Source organism: Diadema setosum, chromosome 1 (genome assembly GCF_964275005.1).
Source record: "Diadema setosum chromosome 1, eeDiaSeto1, whole genome shotgun sequence".
Lineage (NCBI taxonomy): Eukaryota > Metazoa > Echinodermata > Echinoidea > Diadematoida > Diadematidae > Diadema > Diadema setosum.
This window is the reverse complement of record NC_092685.1, coordinates 815479-842593: the sequence shown is the minus strand read 5'-3', so window position 1 is coordinate 842593 and position 27115 is coordinate 815479. Positions and strand designations below refer to the sequence as shown.

The window sequence follows — 27115 nt, the reverse complement described above, 5'->3', positions numbered from 1 at the left end:
GTGCGCATTTGAAAACCTCAAAAATGCGCAGCTTGAACTCCCAAGTTCATTGACCCTACCTGTCAAAATATAAAAAATCCTTCATAAATTCCCCCAAAATTTCGGATCACTACTAAAATTTAATCGTTTGTTACATCTGTCATTCTCAACCTTTCCTGTAAGTTTCATCCAAATCCGTTCACTACTTTTTGAGTTATTTTGCACACAGACAAACAAACAAACCAACGGTAATGAAAACATAACCTCCTCCCTTGGCGGAGGTAATTATTGATCACCAGTGCTGGTGTTATTTTCACACTACCATGAAGTCCATGGGTTTGTGCTGGAATTGCATGACAAAAAAAGTGATGGCATTATAATGTATGGTTACTTTTCAAAAGAGCTCAAATTTCATCTTCCCCTAATTGGAATTTTAATGCAATACATCAAAAGGGTCTATATGGACCAAGAAACTTGTTTGGCTGACACAATTTCTCAAGATAATGAGTTTATTGGAGTACATTTGAGATCAAAAGTGTAAACAAACTTAAGTTGGTGTATCCACCTTTGTTCCTAATGAGCCCTTCCTGTGATATACATGTACTTGTAGTGAGTAGGTGGAATATTACACGCGGTTTGATTGTGCCCTAGCCACTGTATTTCCCAACAAGCTCCATGCGTTTCACTCTAGCATGACAGATCAGAGGATACTGCTGTGGCCCTATTTGTAAATTATCCATAATGGATCATGAAAAAATTATGTAGTAACCACAATTGGGTATGTTCCAGACTGTAGTACATGTACAACCGTATATTCACTTCCAGCTAATACCTTTGGCCAACATCACACATTTTTGTCACTACCAAATTGATACTGTGCTATTACAGCATTATTTTGCACATTTCTTCTATGCACAATGGTCAACTTCACAGTTTGAATGCATTTCTTGTAATTTTACGATGTGATGCAACACTCCATTCTGAGCAGGAACTAGTACATGTACACCACAAATGACAACACAAACTTGTTTATCATAGGAAAGTAAAAACCTTTTATGTACACAAGAATCAACACACACTCAAACAAATGGTACATTGCAGACTACTGTAAAGTAAGGAGGGAGGGTGACTGCACAGTTTCCATGGGGAGCTGACATCGCACACGAGGCAAGTCCCTGTAGTGATTGATAAGCTAAACAATTGCTTGCAGAATGTCCATTGCTTTAATATTGACTCACTTTTCATAAAGAAGATTCAGTTATTGTTGATACCTCACTCCATTATTGGATCTTTCTACCTCTTTCTCTACCCACATCCCTACCTCACAATTTCTGTTCATGAGCTTGTGAGATCAAACATAATGCGGTTGGATGTGATATACATGTATGCATACATTATGTTAGTAAACACCACCTTGTTCTTTGTACAACTGTACAAGTAGCATAGAATCTCGTCAGTTTTACCCTTAGTGTGGCAAAAACATAAAGCTGCTGAAAACTGCTCATCCAATAGTGGCGAGCCAATGCAGTTAAATGGAGTCAAAAGGGGCCTGAACTTTTGATCCTAGCAGAATCTGTTAGAGGCAAAATGACAAACAGGCATGGAAAGCATTCATACACTGTATATAAGGACTTCAAACAACAAGAACAGTCAGGGACAGGCTAGGGACACAGAACACAGAAAACAAAAGGAGAGGGTAGGAGGTCATGGGCAAGGAGCCCAACAGGTAAATGGAGGGGGATTAGAGCAGGAGGGTGGACAGACATAAGGCAGAGGAGGGTCAGTGATAATCCTGAGGACCAAAGGGGCAACCACTGAAGGAAAAGGATGAATAGGGAGGCAACATCAAACAAGATAAGGAACAACAGAGGGATAAAGAAAAGAAAAGAGTGAAATAGCAACAGCAAGAGTAAGGGGAAGTTTTACCCTTAATCATATTGATTTGCTCTGTATAGAAGGGCAATACAAGCTGCAATGCAAGCATCTTTTGCAGAAATGTTAGAGTGTGGTGTGTCTCTTCATATCAAACATAGGAAACCGAGTATGAATAGTGCATACATTGTCTCAAAGGCTAGACCAACATGTTCTTAGAATCACTGGCATTATGATGTCTGTTTGTCGCATGTAGTAAAATCACTTATCAATGGAATGATTCTCACTCAAAATTTATTGCCGGAGCAGAAACTATCAGGTACAGTACAAAAGTTTGTAGTCACAACAAGGTGACATATCAAATGATGCCGTTGTGCCATAGTGTTGGTTTTCCACTACAGACATGTATTCTCACTATTGTGGAGAATGGCAAATGAAAAAAAAAGAAGCCATGACACAAGTTCCAAGTGGTAAACATATCAACTAATCTTCTCAAATGAGCTACTGTGCATGTTGAATTTGTCAGTTTCTTTCTTAACCCGTGGAGGACGGACTGATTTTGCTACAACATGCATTTCCCATAGACACCTGCCCGGGTATACTCGGGACTTGTCCTCAACGGGTTAAAAGTAGAATAAATTCAAACATCACCTCATTTGTCATGGCTTAACATTTATACATTACAATCTATCCTAAGTAATTTCACTCTCTAGCAATATCTCTGCAAACTTGCTCAATGTACATGTATTTGTAAGTTGGACGGCAGATAGAAGGATGACGCAAAGTGTAATAGTGTATATACATGGATGGTTCTACAGGAAATTTCCATAATGACACACAATACTTTTGTTGCTCTGTAAATCAAGGTTTACACAACACTCTACTATGAAAAACAGTTTTCTTTCAAATGTTAGACTAGATATGAATGAGACATCTTTCATCACTGCATTATCACACTACATGCAAAGTTAAAGATGAGATAAACAAAATGGCTTCCAGGCAGTCAACTAGAGCTGCTGTTATTAAAGGGAAACCTACTCAAAAGACAATGACTGCCCTGAATTGTCTGTCACCATTGCATACAGATAGAAGTCATTTTCATGAAACAGTCATATTGGCATAATCCTATGCCGATCCCTGGTGTCATCATAATGTATTGAGTTTGGTGACGATGAGCACTCGGACCTGCTGATCAAAGGAAGAGCAGACCGCTAGTCCTGCCTTGTCTGGACTCCAGTCAAAACTTCCTATTGGCTGAGTGGAGAGTGTGGCATTCTGGAGTAGAGAGACGGATCCAACCACACCCATGTCTACACCATTGGAGTCCTTAGTAACTCGTGATGTTGGATACTCACTAAATGAGGAAAGAGGAAAACAATTTTAGGATAAAACTTCATCAAATGATAACAATTTCTCACACTCTTTAAGAATTGGAGTGCACAGACAAATTGCTTGAACCATGCAAGAACTTTCTATAGTGTTGTGCATTGTGCATGGATTTCCTCATAAGCTTATTCAATGTGTAAAAAGCACAGACATGCTGTACACACACATGCACACAACAATGCCCCTTTCTCGCAGTGTACATACACAAAAGCTGTACATGACTATCCATGTTATTGTTACACAGTTGCATGTAATCACTCACAAATGTGAAAAAAAAAAAGTTTTTGTTTTGAAGAAAATACACATATGTGTATCACACATATATCTTCATTTTCTGGGGATCCTGTTAGAATGTGGGGTATCTGCAGTTTTTGAAGTTTCTGCAGTTCCTCATTTAAGCAGTACTTGTTCCTGGCAACCACAATTTTCTTGTCAATCAATCAATGTATGGACTACGAAAAGATATGTACCATTCAATGTTTCATGTGCAATTACATAACTTACATTTTTAGATAACTAAATGAAAACATGACAATAATACATTCAGAGTTAAAAATCAAACGGTTAAAGCTGGTTTAAAGTTAAACATGTAAAACCTGCAATCAATAGAATATGGTAATCACAAACTGCATGTAAATTGTCCAAAATAGGGCTGAGTTGTCCCTGAGACCGACTTGGCCTCGATCCATCTGGAATAAAAGTCGGTATACCGACTTCTACTATTCTACACTTCTGATCTCAAAATACTCCGTAACAACTCATCATCTCGGAAAATCGCGTCAGCCAGGTAAGTTTCTTGGTAGACTCTTTCAATATATTGCAAGCAAATATGAAATGGTGCAAGACAGGATCTCAAACCATTACCAGAACTATGTTTTCACTTTAACATCAGAATAAGCAGAGGTGTCATTAGTTTGCACAGAGTTGGGCCTACCAACCTGTGAATAAAGCTCTGAAGTGGTCTCCCAACAACCATAGCTGTGTCATTGCAAACATTACCTCTTGACTCCATAAGGACATTTGTAGTGTACTGGGACTTAAGCTAACAGAGAACAATTACTCATTTCATGTTGATATGCTAGTAGGCATAGAACTTCATGGAAGATGGCATTTATATGCTGACACAACAATTCTTTCCTTTTCAACTCCTGTAACTACATTAGTGGTTGCAGCCTTCATGAATCTGATGTGACAATGCTGTATAATGCTATACAAAGCTATAAAACAACTCACTATTTCCACAGGTTCACTGTGCCTGAACCCCCTGTGGTCATGAAGACATCCCTGTTCTGTGGAAGATGGCGTGCATTCCAGATAGTAGACTTGTGTGCCTGATTAAATCAACAACAGAAGGAAATAAGGTGGCTAACAATGTAGTGAGGGTTGTGTAGCAATTACAATAAATAAGGCAAATAATTAAACCTAGCTTTTTCTTGTTTGCCTCCATTGTAAATAAACTTGTTATCCTGACAAATTGTGTTGGCCACACCAGTTTCTTGGTCAGATAGACTCTTTTGATGTACATGTCAGCTTCGAGAAAGAGCAAGAGACCCAGGAGAATAGCACTCACCTGGGTATTGAAAATTTACCTTCCATGCATTCTCGCAGACTGTTGTTACTCAAGATCAGAGCAAACCTGGGGAGTTTTGAGGGCTTACGGGGGGCATGGTGTTTATCTGTATATTCTATGACACTAGCAATAACACCTGCCAAGTTGCAGAAAATTTGACCATGCATTTTAAAAGATATGATAGAAATGTAAAAACTGCACCAAGATTCACTTCCAGGCCCTGGATTTGCCACAAACAAATTTGAAAGTATATTCACAAATATGTATTTACTTAGAGCATTTCTGATTATATAGAAGACTGTCATTATCAGTATTTGTACAAATATATTATCCACCACCCTACAACACTTGCCAAGTTTTCTGACAAATTCGACAATGTATTTTCAAGAAGATGAAAGTGTGAAAATTGGCTTACAAACAAACATACACTACACTTTCAGCATTTCAACTCTGTCTTTTCTGATTTTAAGGAAGAAGATATTTTAAAGATTCTCTAATTTGAGGGTTCTGGGACCCCTAGGGGTCTCTAAACAGGGCATGGTGCCCATGTATACAAATACTACAAACTTACTTTGGTTCAACTGGTGTCATGAAGTTGGCCAAGCATACATGGTTGGAATAATAATGCTTACATTCTACCAGAAAATTCACCACTTGTTGCACCGCTATACAACAATATGGACTCTTTTTATGATTACCGGTATGTACACTGAAATTCTTATCTTAATCACTTTCTGTTGTAATGGTGTGACTTGACACAACTGACTTCAACCCGAGAATTGTTATCTTAAAAATGAAGTTTTGCCAGCCTCAGACTGACAAATTACCTTTTCGCTGAGAGAAGCAAAGCCAGTTTTTGGATGTTGTGTCCTCACGTCAAACAAATGGTACTTTCCTTCAAGTGTGGTGGCAACCAGTTTGTTCATAATGATGTCTTTTCTGTCAAACTCCAGGCCACAAACCTGTTCCAAAATCGCAGAGTGAAAAGCATTCTGTCAACACTGCAGCATTAACATGGAAGCTTGTGGCATAATATTTCAAATGGCAAGTCCCCAGTCAGTGAGATTACTATCATAAGTACCATGCAGATCACATAGTGTGGACTCTCAGTCAAAAGGGTACCACAAACTTGGTGGCTTGATATTGAGTAAGCTATACTGAAAAAAAGATAATATAGGGCAAGTCCAAGCTATTTTGCACCAGTAACGCGTGGGACATCACAAGAAGATTTAGCCCTATATTGCACTGTTAAGATTGAAACTTCATATGTTGGGTTGCTTTTGATAGCTAGTAGGTATCTTCATTCAAAACAATAGAAATAATGAGAATCACGCATTCAGTATTCAATTTATGCAAATTTATTCTCCAGTAACGCGTGGGACCATAAAAATTGTCCTTTTTTTCTTCTTTTACTTTTATCTCAATTATTGTGAAAATACTTGGTATACTATAAAATCATTACAAACATCTTTTCCTACAATTACTGTACCTGAAACAAAACATTTCAGAAAAAATCATGAAACTGTTTTCTCTCAAGGTCAATTATAGAAAGATAGGTATAGTAACGCGTGGGACAAGTAACGCGTGGGACATTTTTGTCACTATGAATATTGTGATGTGAATTGCACATATGCTCAGAGAAACTTTAATATGGGGTACTAATTATCTAAATAGATGTATTTCTAATAAATTCTTGCAAATTCAAATGATTTAGACCCACCAAAACAATAGATATAATAAAAAATATGAAATGCCTGTGTTATCCTTTATTTTTTGACATTTGACTTTGAATGTGACCTTGAAAATAGCATGTAATGATCTTTTGTGAATTATTTATCCAAAGTGGAGTTTTTCACCAAATTTCAAGTCAGAATTCAGAAAATTACAAAAAATCCCTCAATAATGTACACATTTCCAATAGAAGACTAAGATTTCGTACACTTCCATTGACTTGTACACAAATCGTCCCACGCGTTACTAAAATGTCCCACGCGTTACTAAATCTAATTGCAAATTGCAAGTATGAGATTTATCAGACTAACTTTTTATCTCTTGGATATGATTAGGTCCATTGTGAATTTGGTCTTTTGAAAGTTTCAGGTCAATTAAATCATTAACTTTTATGCAAATGAGAAATAATGACCTAAAAAAGTAACGCGTGGGACATGCTAATTTTGGCCCATCCCTCATTTGCATATTTAATCAGTTGAGAAACTGAAAATCACAGTCATGATAACTTGTTAGTCAGACTTAAGGTCACCATACTTATTTTCATAAAAACTTGTAAAAATTAAAAGATATATTTTAAAATGCAGAATTTTTGAATGTCCCACACGTTACTCTAAATTTTAATTTATGCAGATTAATTAATTCATTGCTAGTTATGCGGAAGGATTTTTACTTTTTCTTTTTGAAATTCATGTATTTTAACTTCTTAGCTTTAAAATGATACCAAGTTTATGTAGATTGACCCATTTTGAATTTTCAGTCTTGTGTGATCAAATAGCTTGGACTTGCCCTATATAGAATAAAGTCATACTAACAGATACTGGAAGTTTTAGTAAAATCAGAATTCAAATTGTTGTGGGATGTTTTAGTTTCACTTTGTCCACGACAGGGAAACATCTCCACATGCTTGATCAGATGAGGAAAGGATGTTACTGGCTCTCAAATCTTAACCAAATTTTATGTTTCTATACAAAACTGAAGAAAAAAAAAATGCATCAAATAACTACATTATGATAGAATTTACAATGATGGCATGTAATGGGGTTGGGGATGCAGTTGCTAAATTATCATCCTAAAGCATAATTTTGGTTATGTCTTTGTGCATACAATAGTGGGAGGATTCTGACACGATGGCATCATCTCTATAAATTTGCATAAATGTGGTTGCAACCACATGAAACATCAAAATTCCACAATTCTTTGGTTTTTTTTTTTAATTTAGGCCTGATTGTAATGAAACTTCTGGCCTTCTGTTCAATTTAATTTTCTCCTTTTCACAGTAATATTTGAACATGGATCGGCATTATATATACATTGTACAGACATTTTAACACATTAAGCCTAATGAATGTTTGATCCTTGAACTCAAGACTTGAACAGTATCAAAAACAGTATCGAATTCTTTCATATTTTCAGTAAGGCAGAGAAAAAATAAGGTGCTCTAAAAGATCCAACTACACTCTTTTTGTGCTGACAGCCTGCAAACAAACAAAGAAACAAGACTAAGACAAACTAACCCCATTCTTGATATTGGTCTCCCATCTCAGTGACATGTTGCGAAGATCAAAGAGCTTGATGTCTCCATTGTCATAGCCAGCTGCCACACAGCGGTCTTCATCATTATGTGCATGTCCTACAAGAAAGACAAGCTTTGGGAGTTTCATTTCATAACCTATGACCATGATCTACAGACAGGAATATACAACTTTAATGAAAACATTCTATTGATCTAGGAAAATATGAATATCAATTCAACACTCTAAATAACATTATATTGCATTAGACTTTCATCACTTATTTACTTGTCCATTCATTATTGCCTTGACTTTTATTCACAAGTCAATTCTATGATAACTGTATATGTAATACAGACATATGATTGCTGGATGAACAATAATTCTGACATAGTATGATATATCAATTCTCATAAAGATTGGTACAATCAAACTGCAAGATCATTCATATCTTTAAACTAGAATTATCACTGAAGGTGATTAATACCCCCGCCCCTAGTGTTGCTTTATAGTATGTGATGTCATGAGGGCAATGACATTAATACCAAGTTTGTGCATTTGTCGAATTGGAAACAGAATAATTTTAGTTTACTGTACAATTACAGAGTTGACACTGAGTATAAAACTTACAGCAAATGGAAACATGCTTTTTCCCAGCATCACTACACTTAAAGACCATCATACACACCAAATTTGACCTTCATAGCTTGAATGGTTTATTTTGATACAAAAATGAGTGGTTACCATGGCAACACATTTCCCTTAAACTAACACATTGGTGTCTTGCAAAACTACACTTCTAGATCTTGATACATACTAAATTTGACTTTAATTGCTTGAATGATGGAAAGTTATTCAATCTGCAAGGTTTTAGTAAAATTGTGGTTACCATGGCAACGGTTTGTGTGACAAACACAAAATTTATGTGTTCCACATCTATACCTCAGGGCCATAATGCCTACCAAATTTGGTTTCAATTGCTTCAAAACTGTGGAAGAAGTTCACTCCACAGGATTAAAAAACAAACAAACATGCAGTTACCATGGCAACGCATTGTCCGATACAAATACAAAGGACATTTTGCAAAACTACACTTAAAGAGCATCATACACACCAAATTTCACCTTCATAGATTAAATGGTTCAATTTGATACAAAAATGAGTGGTTACCACGGCAACACATTTTTCTTATATTAACACATTGGTGTCTTGCATAACTACACCTCCTGATCATCATACATACTAAATTTGACCTTCATTGCTTGAATGATGTGGAAGTTATTCAATCCACAAGGTTTTGGTAAAATTATGAATAACATGGCAACGCTTTGTCCGACAAACACAAAAATTATGTGTTCCACATCTATGCCTCAAGGCCATAATGCCTACCAAATTTGATTTCAATTGCTTCAAAACTGTGGAAGTTGTTCACTCCACAAGATTTCGAAGAAAACATGCAGTTACCATGGCAACGCTTTGTCAAGTACAAACACAAAGAGTGTCTTGCATAACTACACCTATAGATCATCATTGATACCAATTTTGAAATTGATTGCTTAAATACTATGGAAGTTATTCAATTCACAAGGTTTTGGTAAAATTATGGTTACCATGGCAACACACTGTCCGATAAACACAAAAAACATGTCTTGCACATCTATCCCTCAATATCATCATTTACTCTAAGTTTCATTTAAATTGCTTCAAAACTGTAGGAGGAGTTCGCGACGCAAGATTTTGCAAACAGACCGACCGACCGACCGCCCGCCCGCCCAACATCACGGTGATTCCTATATACCCCCTTCACACTATGTGTGGCGGGGGTATAACAAACATGACAATGTCTGGATTTCTTCTTTTTTTTTTTGCAGTCAAAAAGGAGATACATACAATATTTAAAGTGTAAGATGGACATGGACAGTTAAAACATACTAAAACATAATCCCACACTGCAACAAATGACAACTGATTAAATGGACCGACCAAAAGCCACAGCCCAACAGTCTCTCTTGCTTTCCCCTTCAGCAGGCTCCATACATGCTACAGGCTTGTCCTTCTGTCTTGGGTCCCAGATCTTCACAGAGCCTATGGCAGACAGACACAGAGAATATGGCGGTAAATAGCATTTGATATATTGACTTGAAGAGATTCTGACTTTTATATCAAAATCAAAATTTTACTTGCATGATTGGGCAAGTAAGTTTCAGCATTGCTACAGTTTCACTTGCCAAACATACAAACAGCAAAATTTTACATGCCCCAGGCAAACAGACAAGTGCTAATGTCCAGCACTGCTCTAATTACATAAACAATAGCAAAGAAATTACAACAGCTTAGGCCTTTTTAAGTTTATCTCTGCTAGGCTTTTTAATGAGATCCTGCCACCCAGTGTTTCATCTGTACACTCCAGCAAGATCACTCCATTCTTGTATACACTGGCCTCATTGTTCCAAAAACAAAAACCATGAGGGGCGATAGGTTTTTTGTTCATGCAGGATCCTCTCTCTGGAACAAGCTTCCTTAACAAATGTGTACTACTGTAAAAGTGGAAATTAATGCATTTTGTTCAAACTAAAAACTCATGTTTGTTTGCCTTATTTTTCACTAGTTAATGCCTTGAATCTGTGGGATTAAAAACTTGCAAAACTCATCTTTCCCGGCCGAGCGTGAAAAATTGTGAGAAACGAATACACACCTTATTTCATATAGCATATGATTAGTTACTAACTTAATTTCTTCTTTCTTTCTTTCTTTCTCTTTTTTATGCTGTGTGACAGCTTTTTCATGCCCTTTGAGCACCTAGACTGATTGGCAAAAGGCATTATAAATACCCCTTCTGTTATTACTATTATTATCATATTATTATTATTATTATTATTATCATTATTATTATCATTATTGTTATTATTATTATTATTATCATTATTATTATTATTATTATTATTATTATTATCATTATTATTATTATTATTATTATTATTATTATCACTATCATTATTATTATTATTATTATTATCATTATTATTATTATTATTATTATTATTATTATTATTATCATTATCATTATTATTATTATTATCATTATCATTATTATTATTATCATTATTATCATTATTATTATTATTATTATTATCATTATTATTATTATCATCATCATCATCATCATCATCATCATCATCATTATTATTATTGTTACTCATACCATCTCTGCTTCCTGTGGCAATCTCGGGTGCTCCTTCTCCAACACCTAGACCACCTACACCATCAATGCAGTTAATGATTTCTTTGTGTCCAATCACAGAGTAAACTGGTCTTTGCAGGTCCTCTAAATCCCTGTGAATTAAAGATCACAAAAATGAATCATTTTACACTGTGTGAATGTCTAAAGAAGGACAGGATCCATTTTCAATGTGGTTTCAATCGATTGCTCAAACTGCTATTTACACTGCTGGTTTTAAGTCAGTCATGTACAACTGATATGTACAACTAGTATGTACAACTGGTCTAGTAAAATTTATACAGTGAAACCCCGTTATAACGAGGTCCGTGGGACCGCCGATATTGTCTCGTTATAACCGGTTCCTCGTTATAACCGTAGGCACTAAAAACAAAGAAAAACATAAGCATGGAATCACATACCAATCAATCAAACTTATGAGCAGTCTTTGCGTTGTTATTACACAAGTAAATGGATCATTATCATTGAGAAAGAATAAAAAGGAACCATTTCTGAGTTGATACCAAAAGAATTAAAAAAAAAGAAGGGTTGACAACGCGTTCTTTGTTTTTCTTCCTAAAAATCTCTTCGCGAGTGTTGTGCATGCGTTCCTGAAAAGTGCACGGCAGGGTTGAATTTGTAATCCTTTCTAGACCTATCTCGTCCTCGAGTATTGAACCATTCTAAAAGAATGAAAATATCGTTTGTGAAACACAGTATAAAATTTTAAGAAACAAAATCACATTGTATTAAAAACGTTTGTTACTTTTTTTTCTGAACATGGGTGCAAGCAGAGTAACATGCATTACTCAACTTATTTCACGCTGCGTGCGCCCAGCGGGATCGCGATGATTACATTAATTATTAGGCTGCGTTTTGTATTTTTCTCCCCCAAATCTCTTCGCATTTTGTACATGCGTTCTTGAAAGGTACACGACATTGTTGAATTCGTGATCCCTTTTACGCCTATCTCTTCCTCATTATAACGGACCACTCTGAAATAATGAAATCATTCATTTGTAAAATACAGTGTGAAATAATAACGAACATCACGATGATTTCATTAATTATTTCTCCTGTAATCTCTTACGTAGTGTACACATCAATGTTTCCCAACCAGCAAAACAACTGGAAGTCGGAACTAATATGGAAAGGATTATGATAAGCTGGCCATGCATTCCAAAAACATATATCTCCATGTTCTGTCACCAGTTTCACTATGAAACATTTTTGAATGAGTATTTTTCTTTTTTCACATTACCGACTGGTTTGAGCTATCAAGTAGGCCGCGTACGCGTATCTCGAAAAAAAAAAGTCAAATAATTATGTTCAAAGACTGAAGAACATCGGGCGGTATCCGTGTGTCTTATCGCATGGTTTATAAGAAAACATGCAAAGAACGGTACTCAGCATTATATTTGTCACTGATAATGGAGGATAAAAGAGGGATAACGGCGGGACGACTGAGCCTAGCACATTTGTTTCCTCTTCCCGCCTCAGATCATTGATAGAGGGACGGCATGAGGATCGCTACAATAAAGCTCACGTGTTTATGCACATATAAAATCGTGATACATGCGCGCGCTATGTGGTTAGAATGACTCTGCAGAACGAGAAAGAGAACAGAAGGATAGCGTGGATTCGGTTTCAATGTTTCGTCTGTCGCGTGTCTGAAAGCAGCAGGTCAAGAAATGGAACCTCGTTGTATCCGATCAAATTGCTTATGTGTTTCTTTATCATGACGCACCGCATATGTCCTCGTTATAACCGGAATCTCATTATAACCGAACTCGTTGTAACCGATCCGTTTTACCATAGGTTTACACTCAAAGAAAAATGGAACCGACGTGATTACCTCGTTAAAAGCGGTTCCTCGTTATAAGCGAACTCGCTATAACGGGGTTTCACTGTATATGAGAACTGGTATCAGAGCTGTTTTGCCTCCTCTGCAGCCCATTTCAGAACATAAAAAACATTTAGCCATGGATTTCAACCATTGATTAGCTACATGGAGTTTCATACATAATTGGTAATAAGAATTTGCAAGGAAGATGAGATCTCAGATACTAGTAATTGGAGTCAACATTGGTTCATTTGCTGAGATGGTGGATAGTTATACACTTGAAATAAATAAACATCAGGATAGACATTTGTTTTTCATGGGGGATTACTTAGATGAATTAACTCTTTAACCAGTCTATGCTGCAACATAATTTGGGCTTAGCCATTCTGGAGTATGTGAGCAAAAGGAAGGATTGCTGAGCTCGGCTAAGTGTTGTGAATGGGTGACCCTTAAAGAATACCTGGTAGGTAGTTTGTTGTCCTGGGTTCATTTGGGGGTAGAACATAATGATATGAATGAAGCTGGGATGAATAAAACAAAATGGCTATTGAGAGTCCATCAAATCTCAGATAAAGTTGACTTACAAAGTGTTCTATGCACTTCACACAGGCAATTTGTAGCACTAGCCCACTGTTTGAAACTTTGCATCCTATAGAATTAATTTTATGTCAACATGTGGCATCTGAGTGGTGGCAGAGTCTGACCAATTTGTGACCGTGCATCACAAAACCAACAAAAAGTCACATGCACAGATTTTGTGTTAGGACTGAAAATAGGTGAAATGGGTCAACCCAGCCAATCTTGAGTTTTTCACATTTTCTGAAAGAACAAGTCTTCTTCTACATTATACTAATATTTGGGATCATAAATGAACAGAAAATTGTGTTTCCAGCAGTTTTTCCTCAAACACTTTTTGGTAGAATAGTTTGATTAGGTGTTTCTCATAAGAGTCCTCTTTTCATTACGTAAAAACCCTGTCCATACTCTTCACTTACAGTTACAATAACTTTGGAAAGAATCATGCTACTGCTTTGAAAGTCGGCATTAATAATTTACATTAATGTGTTAATGAAGCATGCTAAATTTCAGCTTAATCTGATAATCCCTTTATTGTTGTTGCTCCAGTGGTTAACATCCTGTTTTTTGTTCCATTTATCGCACAGCTAGCATGGCTTGGTAAAGATTAAACACTTGAATAGACCCTGTACTTCAGAGCCTCTTTTCTCAGTTCACACTTACCACTGAAGTGTGTGCTTTCTTTCCAATTTTAGGATAGGTTAGGAGAGTCCATTTGAATTGAGTTACACATCATTCAGAATCTGCTCTTAATTAAAAATCCATGTCTGGCTACTTTTTGTTGGTTTTGTGATGCAGGGTCACATTTGGAAACTTCTTACTAAAATCTACTTCATGGGTGTGATGTTGAACACCAAATTGGACTTTGTACCCATGATATTTAGGTCATCTTTGTCTTACCATATTGTCATATTGCCTTTGAAATCCCCTGTAGCAAAATGGCGTTGCTTCAGGCTGGCAGCACCAAAGGTTCCACATTTTAATGATTCAGGCTTCTCAACCTGGAGATTAGAAAAAAGCCAATTAAGTCATGTGTCAACAAATAATAAATTTCCTTTCTATTTTTATCCCAGACTGGTAAGCTGTCATCTGCCTACATTTTAGGACATAATATAGATGATGACTGGCGGGGGAGGGAACATACCGAATGTTCCACCCGAAGGGTTTGAAATGCTATTGAGGGAGGTTATAAGTCCTGAGACGAAGTCGAGGGACTTATAGCCTCCCGAAAAAGCATTTCAAACCCTGAGGGTGGAACGTTTGGTACATGTTCCCAACAACAAAAGTCATCATCTGTTATATTATATGGGTTAGTCAAATACGTCAACGTCACCCACCAGCACAACGCACTCGATCGCTCGCTCGCCTGTTGCAGAGCTGCAGAGCCAAATTCACTGTGCGCGCGCGGTCCTAGGCCTTCTGTCATTTGTTACGTGAAAATGTCTTCCCATGGGAGAACATAGCAAAAATGTTCGCCCATGGGTGAACATAACGAATGTGCCTCAATCACGTGACTGTGTTTAGCCAATCACTAACCGGTATTTGACTAACCCATTTAATATAATACCTCACACCGAGTACCTTATCTTTATTTGTACTGTAATTCCATACCATGTTCAAATCTACCTGTATACAAAAGCCCAACAGAAAGAATAAAAACAGTAAGTAGTATCATTACACTCGGACATAAAATGAATTCATACAAAAGTTATGGAAATGGAAATGTGATAAAATGTAGTAGTAGGCCTACAGGTACATGCTTATTATTGGAAAGGCAATGTTATCCTACAACAACCATTGGTTTGTACACAAAAATATAATTAAAATATATGTGTATGGCTGATAATTTCAAAACTACAAAACATCACAATTTGGTCCGTCCATGTGGAGTCATACATTCACAACTAAGTCTAGAAGTGGCATGAAATACAGTCTGAGGGCTTCACTTTTTTCGAATCAATTGATATCAAACCATTCAGTTGAAAAACAACAAATTTTCAATATCATCATTTGACCTACATATAATAAAAGTGTACATATTATCTGTCCAACATAGGCCCTACATTGCCCCCCCCCCCAAAAAAAAAAAAAAAAAAATTATAATAATTTGACAAAAATTCCAAGACTGTTTGTTTAAGGCAATTTGGGGCCAAAGTTTCATGTATCTCACACTAAAGTGCTCTGAAAGATGCATATTGGAAACACATCCCTGAATAATACCCTTTTAATGTGGAAATACCCATAGCCCCCCCCCCCTTCCCCACATATCTTTTTACAGTAGCTTTAGTTTTTTTTTTTTCTAATATTCCTTGACCAGCCAGCACTGATTACCGGTACTCAGTCATGGTTCAGTCTGTCATCTACATTATGTGTGCCTGTCTCCACTCTTCACTTTTTTTGTGTGCTCATTTGATCTGTGTTTACATCAGTCAAGTTTTATAACTGCGTGCATGCAAACGGTATGCCTACCATAAACACCATTACACAAGCCAATTAATTGTAGGGCCTTAATTGTATTATACTGGGCGAGGCCTACATTTGATGTACCGTACTAAAAGCATTTGTATCATCCAAAATCAATACTTAAAAAATCTATTTCTGACTTTTATCCTTCAAATCAATTAAAAAAAAAATCAAGGGGAATTCTTTACCTCTTTGGTTAATTTCACATCTCCCTGATCCAATTCATAGATTTGAAGTGCACCAGTCTGTCTGGGGTAACATCCCAGGACAACAAAACGAGCACTCCTTGGAATCCACTTCACATCAAACAGTGTGATGTTCAGAGATTTACTGGCATGGAGGATGATTTGTGGCTTATCCATTCTGCAAAGAATCCGAGTTCTTCTTACAAAAACACAAAAAGTATAGATGACACACCTTTGTTGCGTTGGTTGTAGCTTATACTATAGCTTTAAGCCAAAAATTAAAGAAGGTTCTACTCTTGCTTGCGAGGAATCTAGCCACAGCCACTGATGTACATTACCACTTTCAAAATGAAATCAGACTTGTGAATATTTTTGTCACTTCGATCACTGTCGATGGTTGATTTCTAGCTGTAAATTAGCCAGATCACTACGAGTATGACACTATAACTTAAGATGGTTCTCTAGATGTTATGATTGTTATTTGACCAAAAAAAGTTGCCAATGTACGCATTTGATTTAGAACGTCTAGAGGTTTTATGTAACTTTATATAACGTTTAGCTCTTTCGCCACAGATTCAAGTTAACACATGTCTAACAGACACTCCATTCCAATCCACTCTGCATCATCGCGCATCCATCATTCCATGCAACTACCCCCGGGCTGGAGCCGGCTGGTATGGTGGCAGCGGGCACCGGCACCCTGCTGTATCGGTATGTAGAGCTGTATCTGCAATCTAGCCCCAGCGCCAGGTGGCCCACGGTGCATAAAATGCCAGAAACAGCAGGGTGCTCGATCTCGAGAGAGTTGACTCGATGCCGAAGGAAGAATCTACGAAGTCTTGGTGTGAACCTGGGCCTGGGTTACAGGACGGACGAGCGATGTTTTAGTTCGGTGGTGTACATTGTACCACAGTTCGAAATGGCCGGTGTTCATTTTTCGCTGATATACATTTACTTCATTGCCTGCCGCATATGGCCTTGCACTATTTCTGCAGCTGCAGGTGCAGCTTACAGAAACGGTGATGAAAATTTCAATATTATTATATATCATGAGACATTTTAAATTATAATTCATGAAGAAACGTATATTGAAACTATTTAAAAATATAAATATATTTAATTAATTTTTGTCATGTAAAATTATTTTTTCCCTAAAATTTGCAAGTAACGAAACAAAAAGTCATTAAGGCATCAGATTCACCACTATTAATGGATCGAGCTGAGATGACTTGCACGCTTCAAGTAGTGTACATACAGACCGCACAGCTATACAGGGTCGATGCTTCACTACAGTTCTCTTCAGTGCATAAGTTTCTTGTTAGGGCCGTATGTAATGCGTGCATAGCCTGCCCGCCCCGATCGCTAGTGTGGTGATGTGAAAACTGGAGATAGCTATCGATGTCGCTGCGCCGTATAAGTGCATGTTTGACCAGATCTAGAAGGCATCACAACATTGAGCCAACAAGAGAGACAAACATCAATCTGAATCTGAAGTCAGGAGCTTGATCTTCATCTCAGAAAATTCTTCGTCAAGAAATTTGTACTGCAGTGCAGGCAGTAGTGCAGAACTCCCTAACATAACAAAACGTGTTAGTTACAGGCCTTGCTAACATAGCAGTTGTGTTGTGGCTCTACCCAACAGAGGCCAAAAAGAAAAAAAAAAGCAAAAAGAGGCTAATATAAGTGATAAAGAGCTGAGCTGAGCTGACCATCATGTCTCGAGGTTCAAGTGCAGGGTTTGACCACTTCATTACTGTCTTTTCCCCTGAAGGAAGGCTGTATCAAGTCGGTAAGTTTAATATTGGATCAACAACACTGTTGCATGCATTGGCCATTGACATCGTGTAAGTTTATATTAATTAATTTAAGCTGCCCATTGGCTGTCTGGACCAATCCATAACAACATTAGATAATAAACCTTGAAACTTGAAGTAAAACATGTTTATCGTAGCATGTGATATGTAGGGTTTCTAATCCCTAATCAGAAGATGGCTAACATTAAAGCAAACTGCCCATAATTCCGTCCAAAATTTGACTGCCGGCTAGTGGTGTATCACTGTGTAGTGAATTATGTCTGTATTAAAGTCATTGTAAAATTTATACTTTTCATGAAAATTGACACTTGGGGGCGCTTGTGTACTTTCGCACCTGTTTGCACAAACTCATTCTAGATATCCAATAGCCTCGTATATTTGTATATGAATGAAACTGAAGTCCAGTGGCAGTAGAAAAGGAATTTTTCACCGTTTTGACACTTAATATACACTTGTTGGAGTAAATTTACAATGTATGTTGATCGCAGCTAGTTCGCTTTGCGATAACTGCATTGCACATACATGTACAGGAGCAGACAGTGCAGTATGGTGTACAAAAGACATTCATTAAAGGGACTGTACAGTACTGGTTGAGGTGGGGATTCATGTTTTGAACATTCCTAAGTGAGATAATGAAAAGCCTCTTAGTCTTAAGAAATATGAAAGAGCATGTAATTTTAAGAAGGATTCAATGTTTATTTGATGAAAATTGGTTTTCAAATGGCTGAGATATCCAAAAAAGTGCTGATAATAACAAAAGGTGACATGCCACAACTTTATTAGGATCTCTTTGTTTCACCTTGTTTTTGGATATCTCAGCCATTTCAAAACCGATTTTCATAGAATAAACTTTTGATACCCCTTAGAACTGCATGCTATTTGACATCTCATAGAGTGGTTTCTGAATATCTCGCAAAACGTTAAAAGCTAAATCCTCACCTCGACCAGAACTGTACACACCCTTAAATTGCAGCAAGCGCTAAGATAAACATAATGTAGATCTATCTCACAGCGATCAGAGCAAGTTCGTCTATGGTATCTTTCAAAAGATAATACTTTTTTAGTCTTTCTCTCAGCTTGTACCGAGTCGCGGCAGCGATTGATTGGTTGTTTGTGTTGTTTGTGTGTGTGTGTGTGTGTGTGTGTGTGCATGCACCAGTGCATATATATCATAAAACAAAAAACAAAAAAATGGGCGAGTGTGTGTGTGTGTGTGTGCATGAAAGAAGATTGTGAAAAGGGTGGTTATAAGTCCAGGGTGAAAGAACATAAAGCCTTTAAAAAAAGGCTAGGAAAAGGGGAAAAAGGAAATGAGGATTGAAAGAAAAGATTTTAAAAAATGCTGGAAAATATGAAACAAGGTTTACAAAATAGAGAGTTCACTCAAAGATGATGGAAGGAAAGAAAGAAGAGAAACTTGCAGTATACAGGAAAGCAAGGGAGAGATGGATATGTTTAAAGAAAAGAGGAAAGCAAGGAAAAAATATAGATTGAAAACAGAAAAGCAATAGGTAGAGTAAGGGGAAAAAAGGAATGAAGAAAAGGATTCATTAGAGTGATACATAAGAAAAAAAGTTTTGGAGAGGACAGAAAGGAAAGATCCTTGTAGTTAGAGGGAAAAACAATCCATGAAGGAAACAAAGAACAATTAGGCAGAATGTACAGTTAGATAGGAAATTGAGAAAGTTAGACAAGAGGAAAACCACAAAGAAAAGATTGATAGGAAGAAGAGGGAAATTTAGGTATGGATTCTACATGAAAATGAAAGAAGAAAAGAAAGAAAAAGATATTAACACCTTCAAATTGTGTATTACATTTCTTTTTCAGAATATGCATTCAAAGCTATCAACCAGGGTGGTATGACAACTGTTGCTGTCAAGGGACCTGACTGTGTAGTTGCTGTCACACAGAAGAAAGTTCCAGTGAGTACCCGTAATAAGCCAGTTCGGAGTTCCACTTTGTGCATGAGCAGAAACAAGGTCATTCGGACCAACAGGCATGTTGGTTTTTAAATTTACTGGGATAAGCATCTGTCATGTAATGATTATTCATGTAATCTTTATAAATGCCGCTTGCCAGCACATCCACCTGTCAGCAAAAGTGGTATTTGGCAATATCAATAGAAAGAGATTGTCAATACATCCAATGCAAAATAATGAAATGGATGCTTTCTCAAGTGTGAATTGACGGATCATTCTGCTCATCTGGTCTACGCAAGTTTATTCTTTGTTTGAAAGGGATTGATGAATCCCATAAATTGTTACATAAAGCTTATGCATTATGTCGCTCTGAAAACGAGTGAAGTGCCCCTAACCAACTGAGAAAAAAGAAAGGTCATTCGTACCAATGTGCCCATGAGCTAACTCTGAACTGGCTTATTCTCTTTTGGGTTGTGTACATATATAGAGTAAGTATGATGGAAGAGGCATGCATGACCGTTGATGGATGTGTATATTTGAATGCCTAGATAATCGTCTTGTGGCTTATGGAGGAATGATGTAATTATGATATATGGCGTTCTTTTCTCTCATTTGTATTTCTATGCAAGGCTTTGATATTTGTAGATCCAATTTCCTAAAGATTTGAGCACAGTTTTCATGTCGAGGCAAACTGTGATGATTGTTTGGTAAAAGCCAAAGAAACCTGGTGAAGATGTGTGAAGGTATGTAAGGCTACAACAGTTGACAATGTGATGTCAATTCTGAGGATACCTATGTATGTAAGCCGAAAGAGGTGTATAACACACAAATGACCAACAATGTATTGGAATTAGGCAAGCAATAGTACAAAAAGTTTGTGTGAGGTGAGAAGAGATCCATTTATTGTTGAAGACATTTATAAACATACTGGTATTCATATTTTAACATTTCTTCTTGATTTCACTTGCATGCATACATTATTTACAGGATAAACTGCTGGACCCAGCCACCATCACTCACATGTACAAGATCACCGAGCACATAGGATGTGCCATGACAGGAATGACAGGTAAACACAATCAGTAAACAGTACCAAATTATTCTTTATCTCGGCCGGGATATTCACCCTGCATGTCGTTGATTTCAAGTTTATAATATCTGACTCCTAAGTGACTCCTAAACTTGTGTTGAAAACATCTACTGAGGTAAGATTTTGTTGTGGAAAAAAAAAAATCATATAGGGCTTTTTACTCTGTGTAGTCAAAATTGATTGATATCAACTTGGGTGGTTCATGAAGCATCTAGAATAATGTTAAATTCTGCAGTGTAACCCTATGTAATCCAACTGATTATTAGGATGTAAAAATGAGTATGCACATTTCTTGTAGTTTTATGAAGTGATTTGCTCTTTTATGTTTCTCATAAGTAATTGTCACTGATATTATCCCACACTGTCCCTCTAGCCGACAGCAGATCACAAGTGTTTCGAGCCCGAGTAGAGGCAGCCAATTGGAAGTATAAGTACGGCTATGAGATTCCTGTTGACATGCTGTGTAAACGTATGGCTGACATCTCCCAAGTCTACACACAGAGTGCACAGATGAGGCCTCTGGGATGCAGTAAGTCTTGACCTCTGTATCCAGTCTTGTGTCATATCATGTTTACCCTCTCTTAAACTCTGACATATTATGTACTTAGTAGTATCGACACTACTTTAGCTGTTACTCTCAATCAAAATGGGTATTTTTAAATGTAGTGCACAACCTAAAAATGTTAAAGTGAATTGCCATCATGGCAAAAGATAAGAAAGTGCACTAACTAGAACAAATACTATTTTGGAGTGACATTTTAGTTAATACAGATGGGAAATTGTAAAAGGATGATGTTGACCTCATTCAGTGGGTAAATACTTCTTCCCCTTAATTAACGATCCATGAAGATTTAACTGTAGGAGTGGAAGCATTGATGTACTGGGTACCATTAGTTCATGAAGGAAAATCCCAGGAAGTATCATAATTCTGTTCACAATCATTCAACCTTAATCTTGCTGTTGTTGTTGTTGCTGTCGTTATCATAATATGTACATAATGCTGTATTTTGTTTTTACGTTATATATATTATTTTTCCCCGCTTTGATGCGCTTAGAAACATCAGTATTAAGCGCTATATAAATGTTATTCATTATCATTATCATTATCATTCAGGGAAATAGAAGGAGGTTACATTCAAGCTTCTCTTGTAGTGGCCATAATTCCATTCAGATTGCACTTGAATGAAATTGATAGATACAACTTGTATCTATCACTTTCAGTCCATTGAATTATGGCCACTTGAGATTATTTATGATTTTATACCAGGCATGATACTGATTGGATGGGATGAGGAGCTGGGACCACAGCTTTACAAGACAGATCCAGCAGGCTACTTCTGTGGCTACAAGGCTACCAGTGTTGGGGTCAAACAGACAGAAGCCAACAGCTTCCTGGAGAAGAAGCTCAAGAAGAAGCAGGATTTCACATATGACCAAGCAGTCGAGGTGAGAGACACCTTACACCTGGGAAAAAGTGACATATAAAAGAGATTATTGCATTCAATTTTGTGTTTGTTTTTGTGTGTGACTAGCTGGACCGACCTTATGTTGGACTCATCCAACAAACAGAACATCAGTTTGGGTAGCCTTTCATACGGCAATTTTCTGCCAAATATGGTCCTCCAGTGGCTGGCAAGTCGATGAGATGCCTTCACAGTCTTACCATTAAAGAAAGAATAATAATAATTTTTTTTTTTTCTAAGAATAATAATAATTGAAATAAATATATATACATGTATATTAGGTTGACATAAAATGATATACCTGTAACTTACCAGTAGTCACATTTATAATGTTGCTGGAATTTATATTTTTTCCTCCAGAGCTGTGTGATCAAGTGATGCTTTTGTGCATGATTATCTGTATTGCAATGCATTTTGATGCTGTTATGGCAATGCAGTGTATGAATTTGGTTATATGAGTGACCATCTGCCATATTTCTTTCTGTGTGTTCCTTCTATAGACTGCTATCAAATGCCTTTCGTCAATTCTCTCAGCGGACTTCAAACCAACCGAGATTGAGGTAGCAGTTGTCACAAGGGACAATCCATGCTTTAGGTAAGTTTCCTTTTCTAATTTTTTTTTTTTTTTTATAACCTTTCCTGTCTTGAGACGTAGACATCACTTTTATTTCATCATCGGTGGTGGCGGCATCAACAATTTGGTGTACTCTTTCTCTAACTTTCCACAGCTTTTAGCAATGACCACCACAGGGACATAACCTAAAAATCGTCTGTTGAGAATGAGAAGGGCGTTAAGTTGTCTCGAACACTATGAGTTTAGTGGCAACTTAACACCCTTATCATTCTCAACCGACGAAATGCTGGTGAAATTTGAATATGGGTGAAGTCCTACAAGGTCAAATGTCAAAAGTTCAATAAACTTGCCCTTATAAGCACTGTACTCACAGTATTGTGGTGTACTGTCAGTATCTTTCCACGGATTTGAGTTATGACCACCAAACTCACACCACACGTATATAACCTAAAATGGCCAGTCAAGTTCGAATATTGGTGAAGACCAAGAAAGTCTTAAGGTCAATGAACTTGTTGTGATAAGCACGGTACACATAGTATTGTGGTGTACTCTCGATAACTTTCCAGAGCTTTGAGTTATGATCACCAAATTCATACCACAGGTACATCACCTAAAGATGTTTGAATATGATGCATGATGCATCTTTATTCTGAAGATGGGTTCTTGGTGGAAGTACTACACTCTTGCTTCTTGATTAAGCAGTCGGGTAAGCTTCCTGTGCATTGGACAGGTCTGTACTCTTGTCTTCTCTCTTACCAAGTAGTGAGTTGTAGTTCTCAGATTATGCAACAACATGCTATAGCAAACTCTGGTCTTTATCTGAATGTAACTCGCATCATTCACCATTTTTCACTGTACGTCTTACAGGACACTAACGGAGGAAGATATTGATGCCCATCTGGTAGCTATAGCTGAGAAGGACTAGTGGATGTCGACAGGGATTATTTTTCCAAAGTAGATCAAGTTTCAAAAGCAGTTGCCTGGGTTGTAAGACAATCTATATTGGTTCTAAGATGTCATTGAACTGGCACAAGTCTCTTTGAAGGATACTTGAATGTTAATACCTCATACCATTCATTTGACAAAAGACATAAGATGTGGCAAGTGGTTTGAGGAAGAAAGATTTTTCATTTTTTCCCCAATACAGGTGCAAACTACCCATGTAGTCCTGTAATTTCTCAGTTTTATATTAGATATGTTTTGAATTAGATATGCTTAAGCTTGCTCAGTACAGATCCCCTGCATTGTGGTGAAATGTGATTTTTTTTTTTTTTTTTTGACTTGATGATATTGAACACTCGGTCTCTTTGTGCCCAGGTAGATATAAAGAAAAAAACAAACAACAAATGATGATGTTTCTTCTGCCACTGCCATTTCTTGTGTGTTATGGCCAAATCATGTGAAAAACTGGTATTTGTGTGACCTTGGTATTTGGTACAAACTGTAGAGACCCCGGGATTGGCATAAAAGTTTCTAAATCTGGCATGCATCCACAAGAGATAGTAATTTCAACCCTGGTTACACTCTACAGTGAATTGCAAAAGGAGTGGCGAGGGTTGGGAACTAAAAAAAGAATGAGTTCCAAGACTTCTTGTGGTAGCTGTATCACTGAAACACAGTGAGATTGATAATTTATCCATGCTTTACATTCAGATATGCGGCAACTTCCTTTGATCTAGCCTTGTAAACTATGTACAGTGTGTTAACCTTCTGACTGTCTCAGGAGGTACATAGGCCTAGCCTAATTCTGTTAAAATTTTCACTGATCACACGTATAATGACAATTGGGAGAATGAGACAATGACCACACCTAAAAACACAACATTTGAACTCCTTTTTTTATGAACTGGCTCTACAGCTCTCCCTGTTAAAATACAAAGTTTGAGTAACAATTTTATGTTTAATTTTCCATAATATGAATATTGAAACAAATTAGATTGCAGAGATGGATGACCTGATACAGGAACTCATTTTCTTCAGAAATATACCAGTGGTTCATATAGAACCGCGTGTATGGATGAATGATTATTCCAGAACCGTAGATGAGCCCCAATGGAGAGCCAGCCACTGACTAAGAATCTCTTTAGCATGTTTACAGAGATTGAGGGGAGCATTCTCCATTGTGTGTTATTTTCTGCTCAACGAGATTAATCTGACGAAATCAGCAAGCTCATCTCGTCAAACTTTGACACTGCATACATTGTACTATGTTCACGACTTCAATGTTTAATCAGTAAACCAAAGGGTTTACCAGGAACTCAATTGACTTCAGTGAAGAGCGTATAGTTTTGCATATTCTGCTTTTACTACAAGTCAAAATGTTGTTTGTGGTTAGAATTGTATGGGACATAAAAAATTGTACATGTATGTGTCTGATTTGATTGGAGATGAGTACTTACTTTTTTTTTTTTCAGTGTCCCATTGAGATTTGATACATTCAGTGAAATAAATGTTGATGTTAGCATACATCATGGTAAGGTTACTGTAGTACAGTTTTGTATGCTGTATCTTCTATCTACCAGTGCTGAGATGAGACTCTGATAGGGGTCACCCTCATTTTCACAGCTCTCCTTTAAAGGGGAAATTCAGTCCACATATAATTTAGTCTGATAAGAAAGAGTAAAATATTATGATTTCAGTGGTATATTTTGATCGAAATTCAATGAAAAATAAGGAAGTTATGACATTGTGAAGTTTCGCTATTTTTTGGGGGAAACGAACAGTCAATATGATTATGCAATGGAAAAGTGAGCATGTCATGCCCTCACAACTTACCATATAGTTTGTACATAAAATTTTGACATTTCCAGTTTTTCGTTCTAATGCAGTTATGCCCGAGGCTCAAATCCTCGTATATCTAACTGATTACTATTCTGAAATTACTTATCCAGGAATAACATCATGTTTCAGACTTCAATGACAGTGACATTGAATTTTCGTCATTTTTTTTTTTTTTTAACTCGATCAATGGAGAATTGTGAGTATGACATGGTTAGCTCACTCATTTGCATATTCATATCCACTGTACAAGAACTGTTTTGCAGAAATTAGCAAAATTTCAAAATGTCATAACTTCCTTATTTTTCATCCAATTTCAGTCAAATTTTTACCGTTCAAATCATAAGATTTTACTGTTTTATATCAGACAAACTTATATTTGGACTGGATACAAAGTACTTCAAAGGAAACTCACTGCTACAGTTTGTTTCTCACTTGACTCATTGTGTGCCGGAGCTGATGACCCATCTCTTTAGGACATTCTAGGGAGAGCTTGGCAAGGCTACATTGATTGATACATCTAGTATGTTGGCACTTCTTTATGAGTACAGAGCCTTTTGGGCTTCAGGGTGAATCACGGTTCTTTTGATGTTTGTGGTGTTCATTATGCTGAGCTGGTGTTCCTCGTGTGATTGGTGTACAAAGAAAAAAAAAATAAAAAAACATAATGTTAACCAGATTTTATGTTTGCAATGTCTCCATTGCTGTAGAAGGCATTTAATACATATTGTATATTCTCTTGCACAGATCTTCAAATTCTGTTCTTAAACTGGAACTACAGTAAATGCAGCAGAATTTAACCTCAAGGAAGTGATTTGTATGCAAGGTAGTTGGATGTCCAGATTTTCCCTTTATCATTTGCATCAAAACCAACTTGATGCAAGAATTAATTGGAATGAATTACAGAGCTGATCATACAATTGTCATGTGGGCTCATGATACTACGAGACCTGTAGCTGAACTTCTCCCTCTTACTTTCAAAATGTCTCTGTCCTAGGAACAGTAAAGAGTGAAAAGTAAAGTGCAAGGATTAATAAATTACCAGTACAGGGGACTTCCATTATCACAAAGTACATGTACTCGGGACTGACAGTTTTCTTCCATTACCTGGTATATCAAAATTTTGTTGTACCTGGACAGTAAA

The 27115-nt window shown here is 36.9% G+C and overlaps 2 protein-coding genes across 3 annotated transcripts; one reads left to right on the top strand and one right to left on the bottom strand.

The window, feature by feature from the left end:
* Positions 1-231: 231 nt before the first annotated feature.
* LOC140233039 (dynein axonemal assembly factor 10-like) lies at positions 232-17172 on the bottom strand. Of its 2 annotated transcripts, XM_072313158.1 has the most exons (9): positions 16988-17172; positions 16337-16511; positions 14586-14686; positions 11252-11382; positions 10033-10134; positions 8053-8168; positions 5635-5769; positions 4471-4568; positions 232-3205 (listed from the first exon to the last, which is right to left on the bottom strand). In XM_072313158.1, the coding sequence occupies exons 2-9, from the start codon at positions 16508-16510 to the stop codon at positions 2998-3000; spliced, it is 1065 nt and encodes a 354-aa protein (XP_072169259.1). In that variant the 5' UTR covers position 16511; positions 16988-17172; the 3' UTR covers positions 232-2997. The 2 variants fall into 2 exon arrangements, with proteins under 2 accessions (XP_072169259.1, XP_072169251.1); XM_072313150.1 differs by having other exon boundaries at positions 16337-17172.
* A 478-nt stretch (positions 17173-17650) lies between these two features.
* LOC140233018 (proteasome subunit alpha type-6-like) lies at positions 17651-25680 on the top strand. The gene is made up of 7 exons (XM_072313128.1): positions 17651-18122; positions 19975-20069; positions 21054-21135; positions 21530-21685; positions 22424-22602; positions 23120-23214; positions 24061-25680. Exons 1-7 carry the CDS (start codon positions 18047-18049, stop codon positions 24116-24118), a joined length of 741 nt encoding a protein of 246 aa, XP_072169229.1. The 5' UTR covers positions 17651-18046; the 3' UTR covers positions 24119-25680.
* Positions 25681-27115: the final 1435 nt, after the last annotated feature.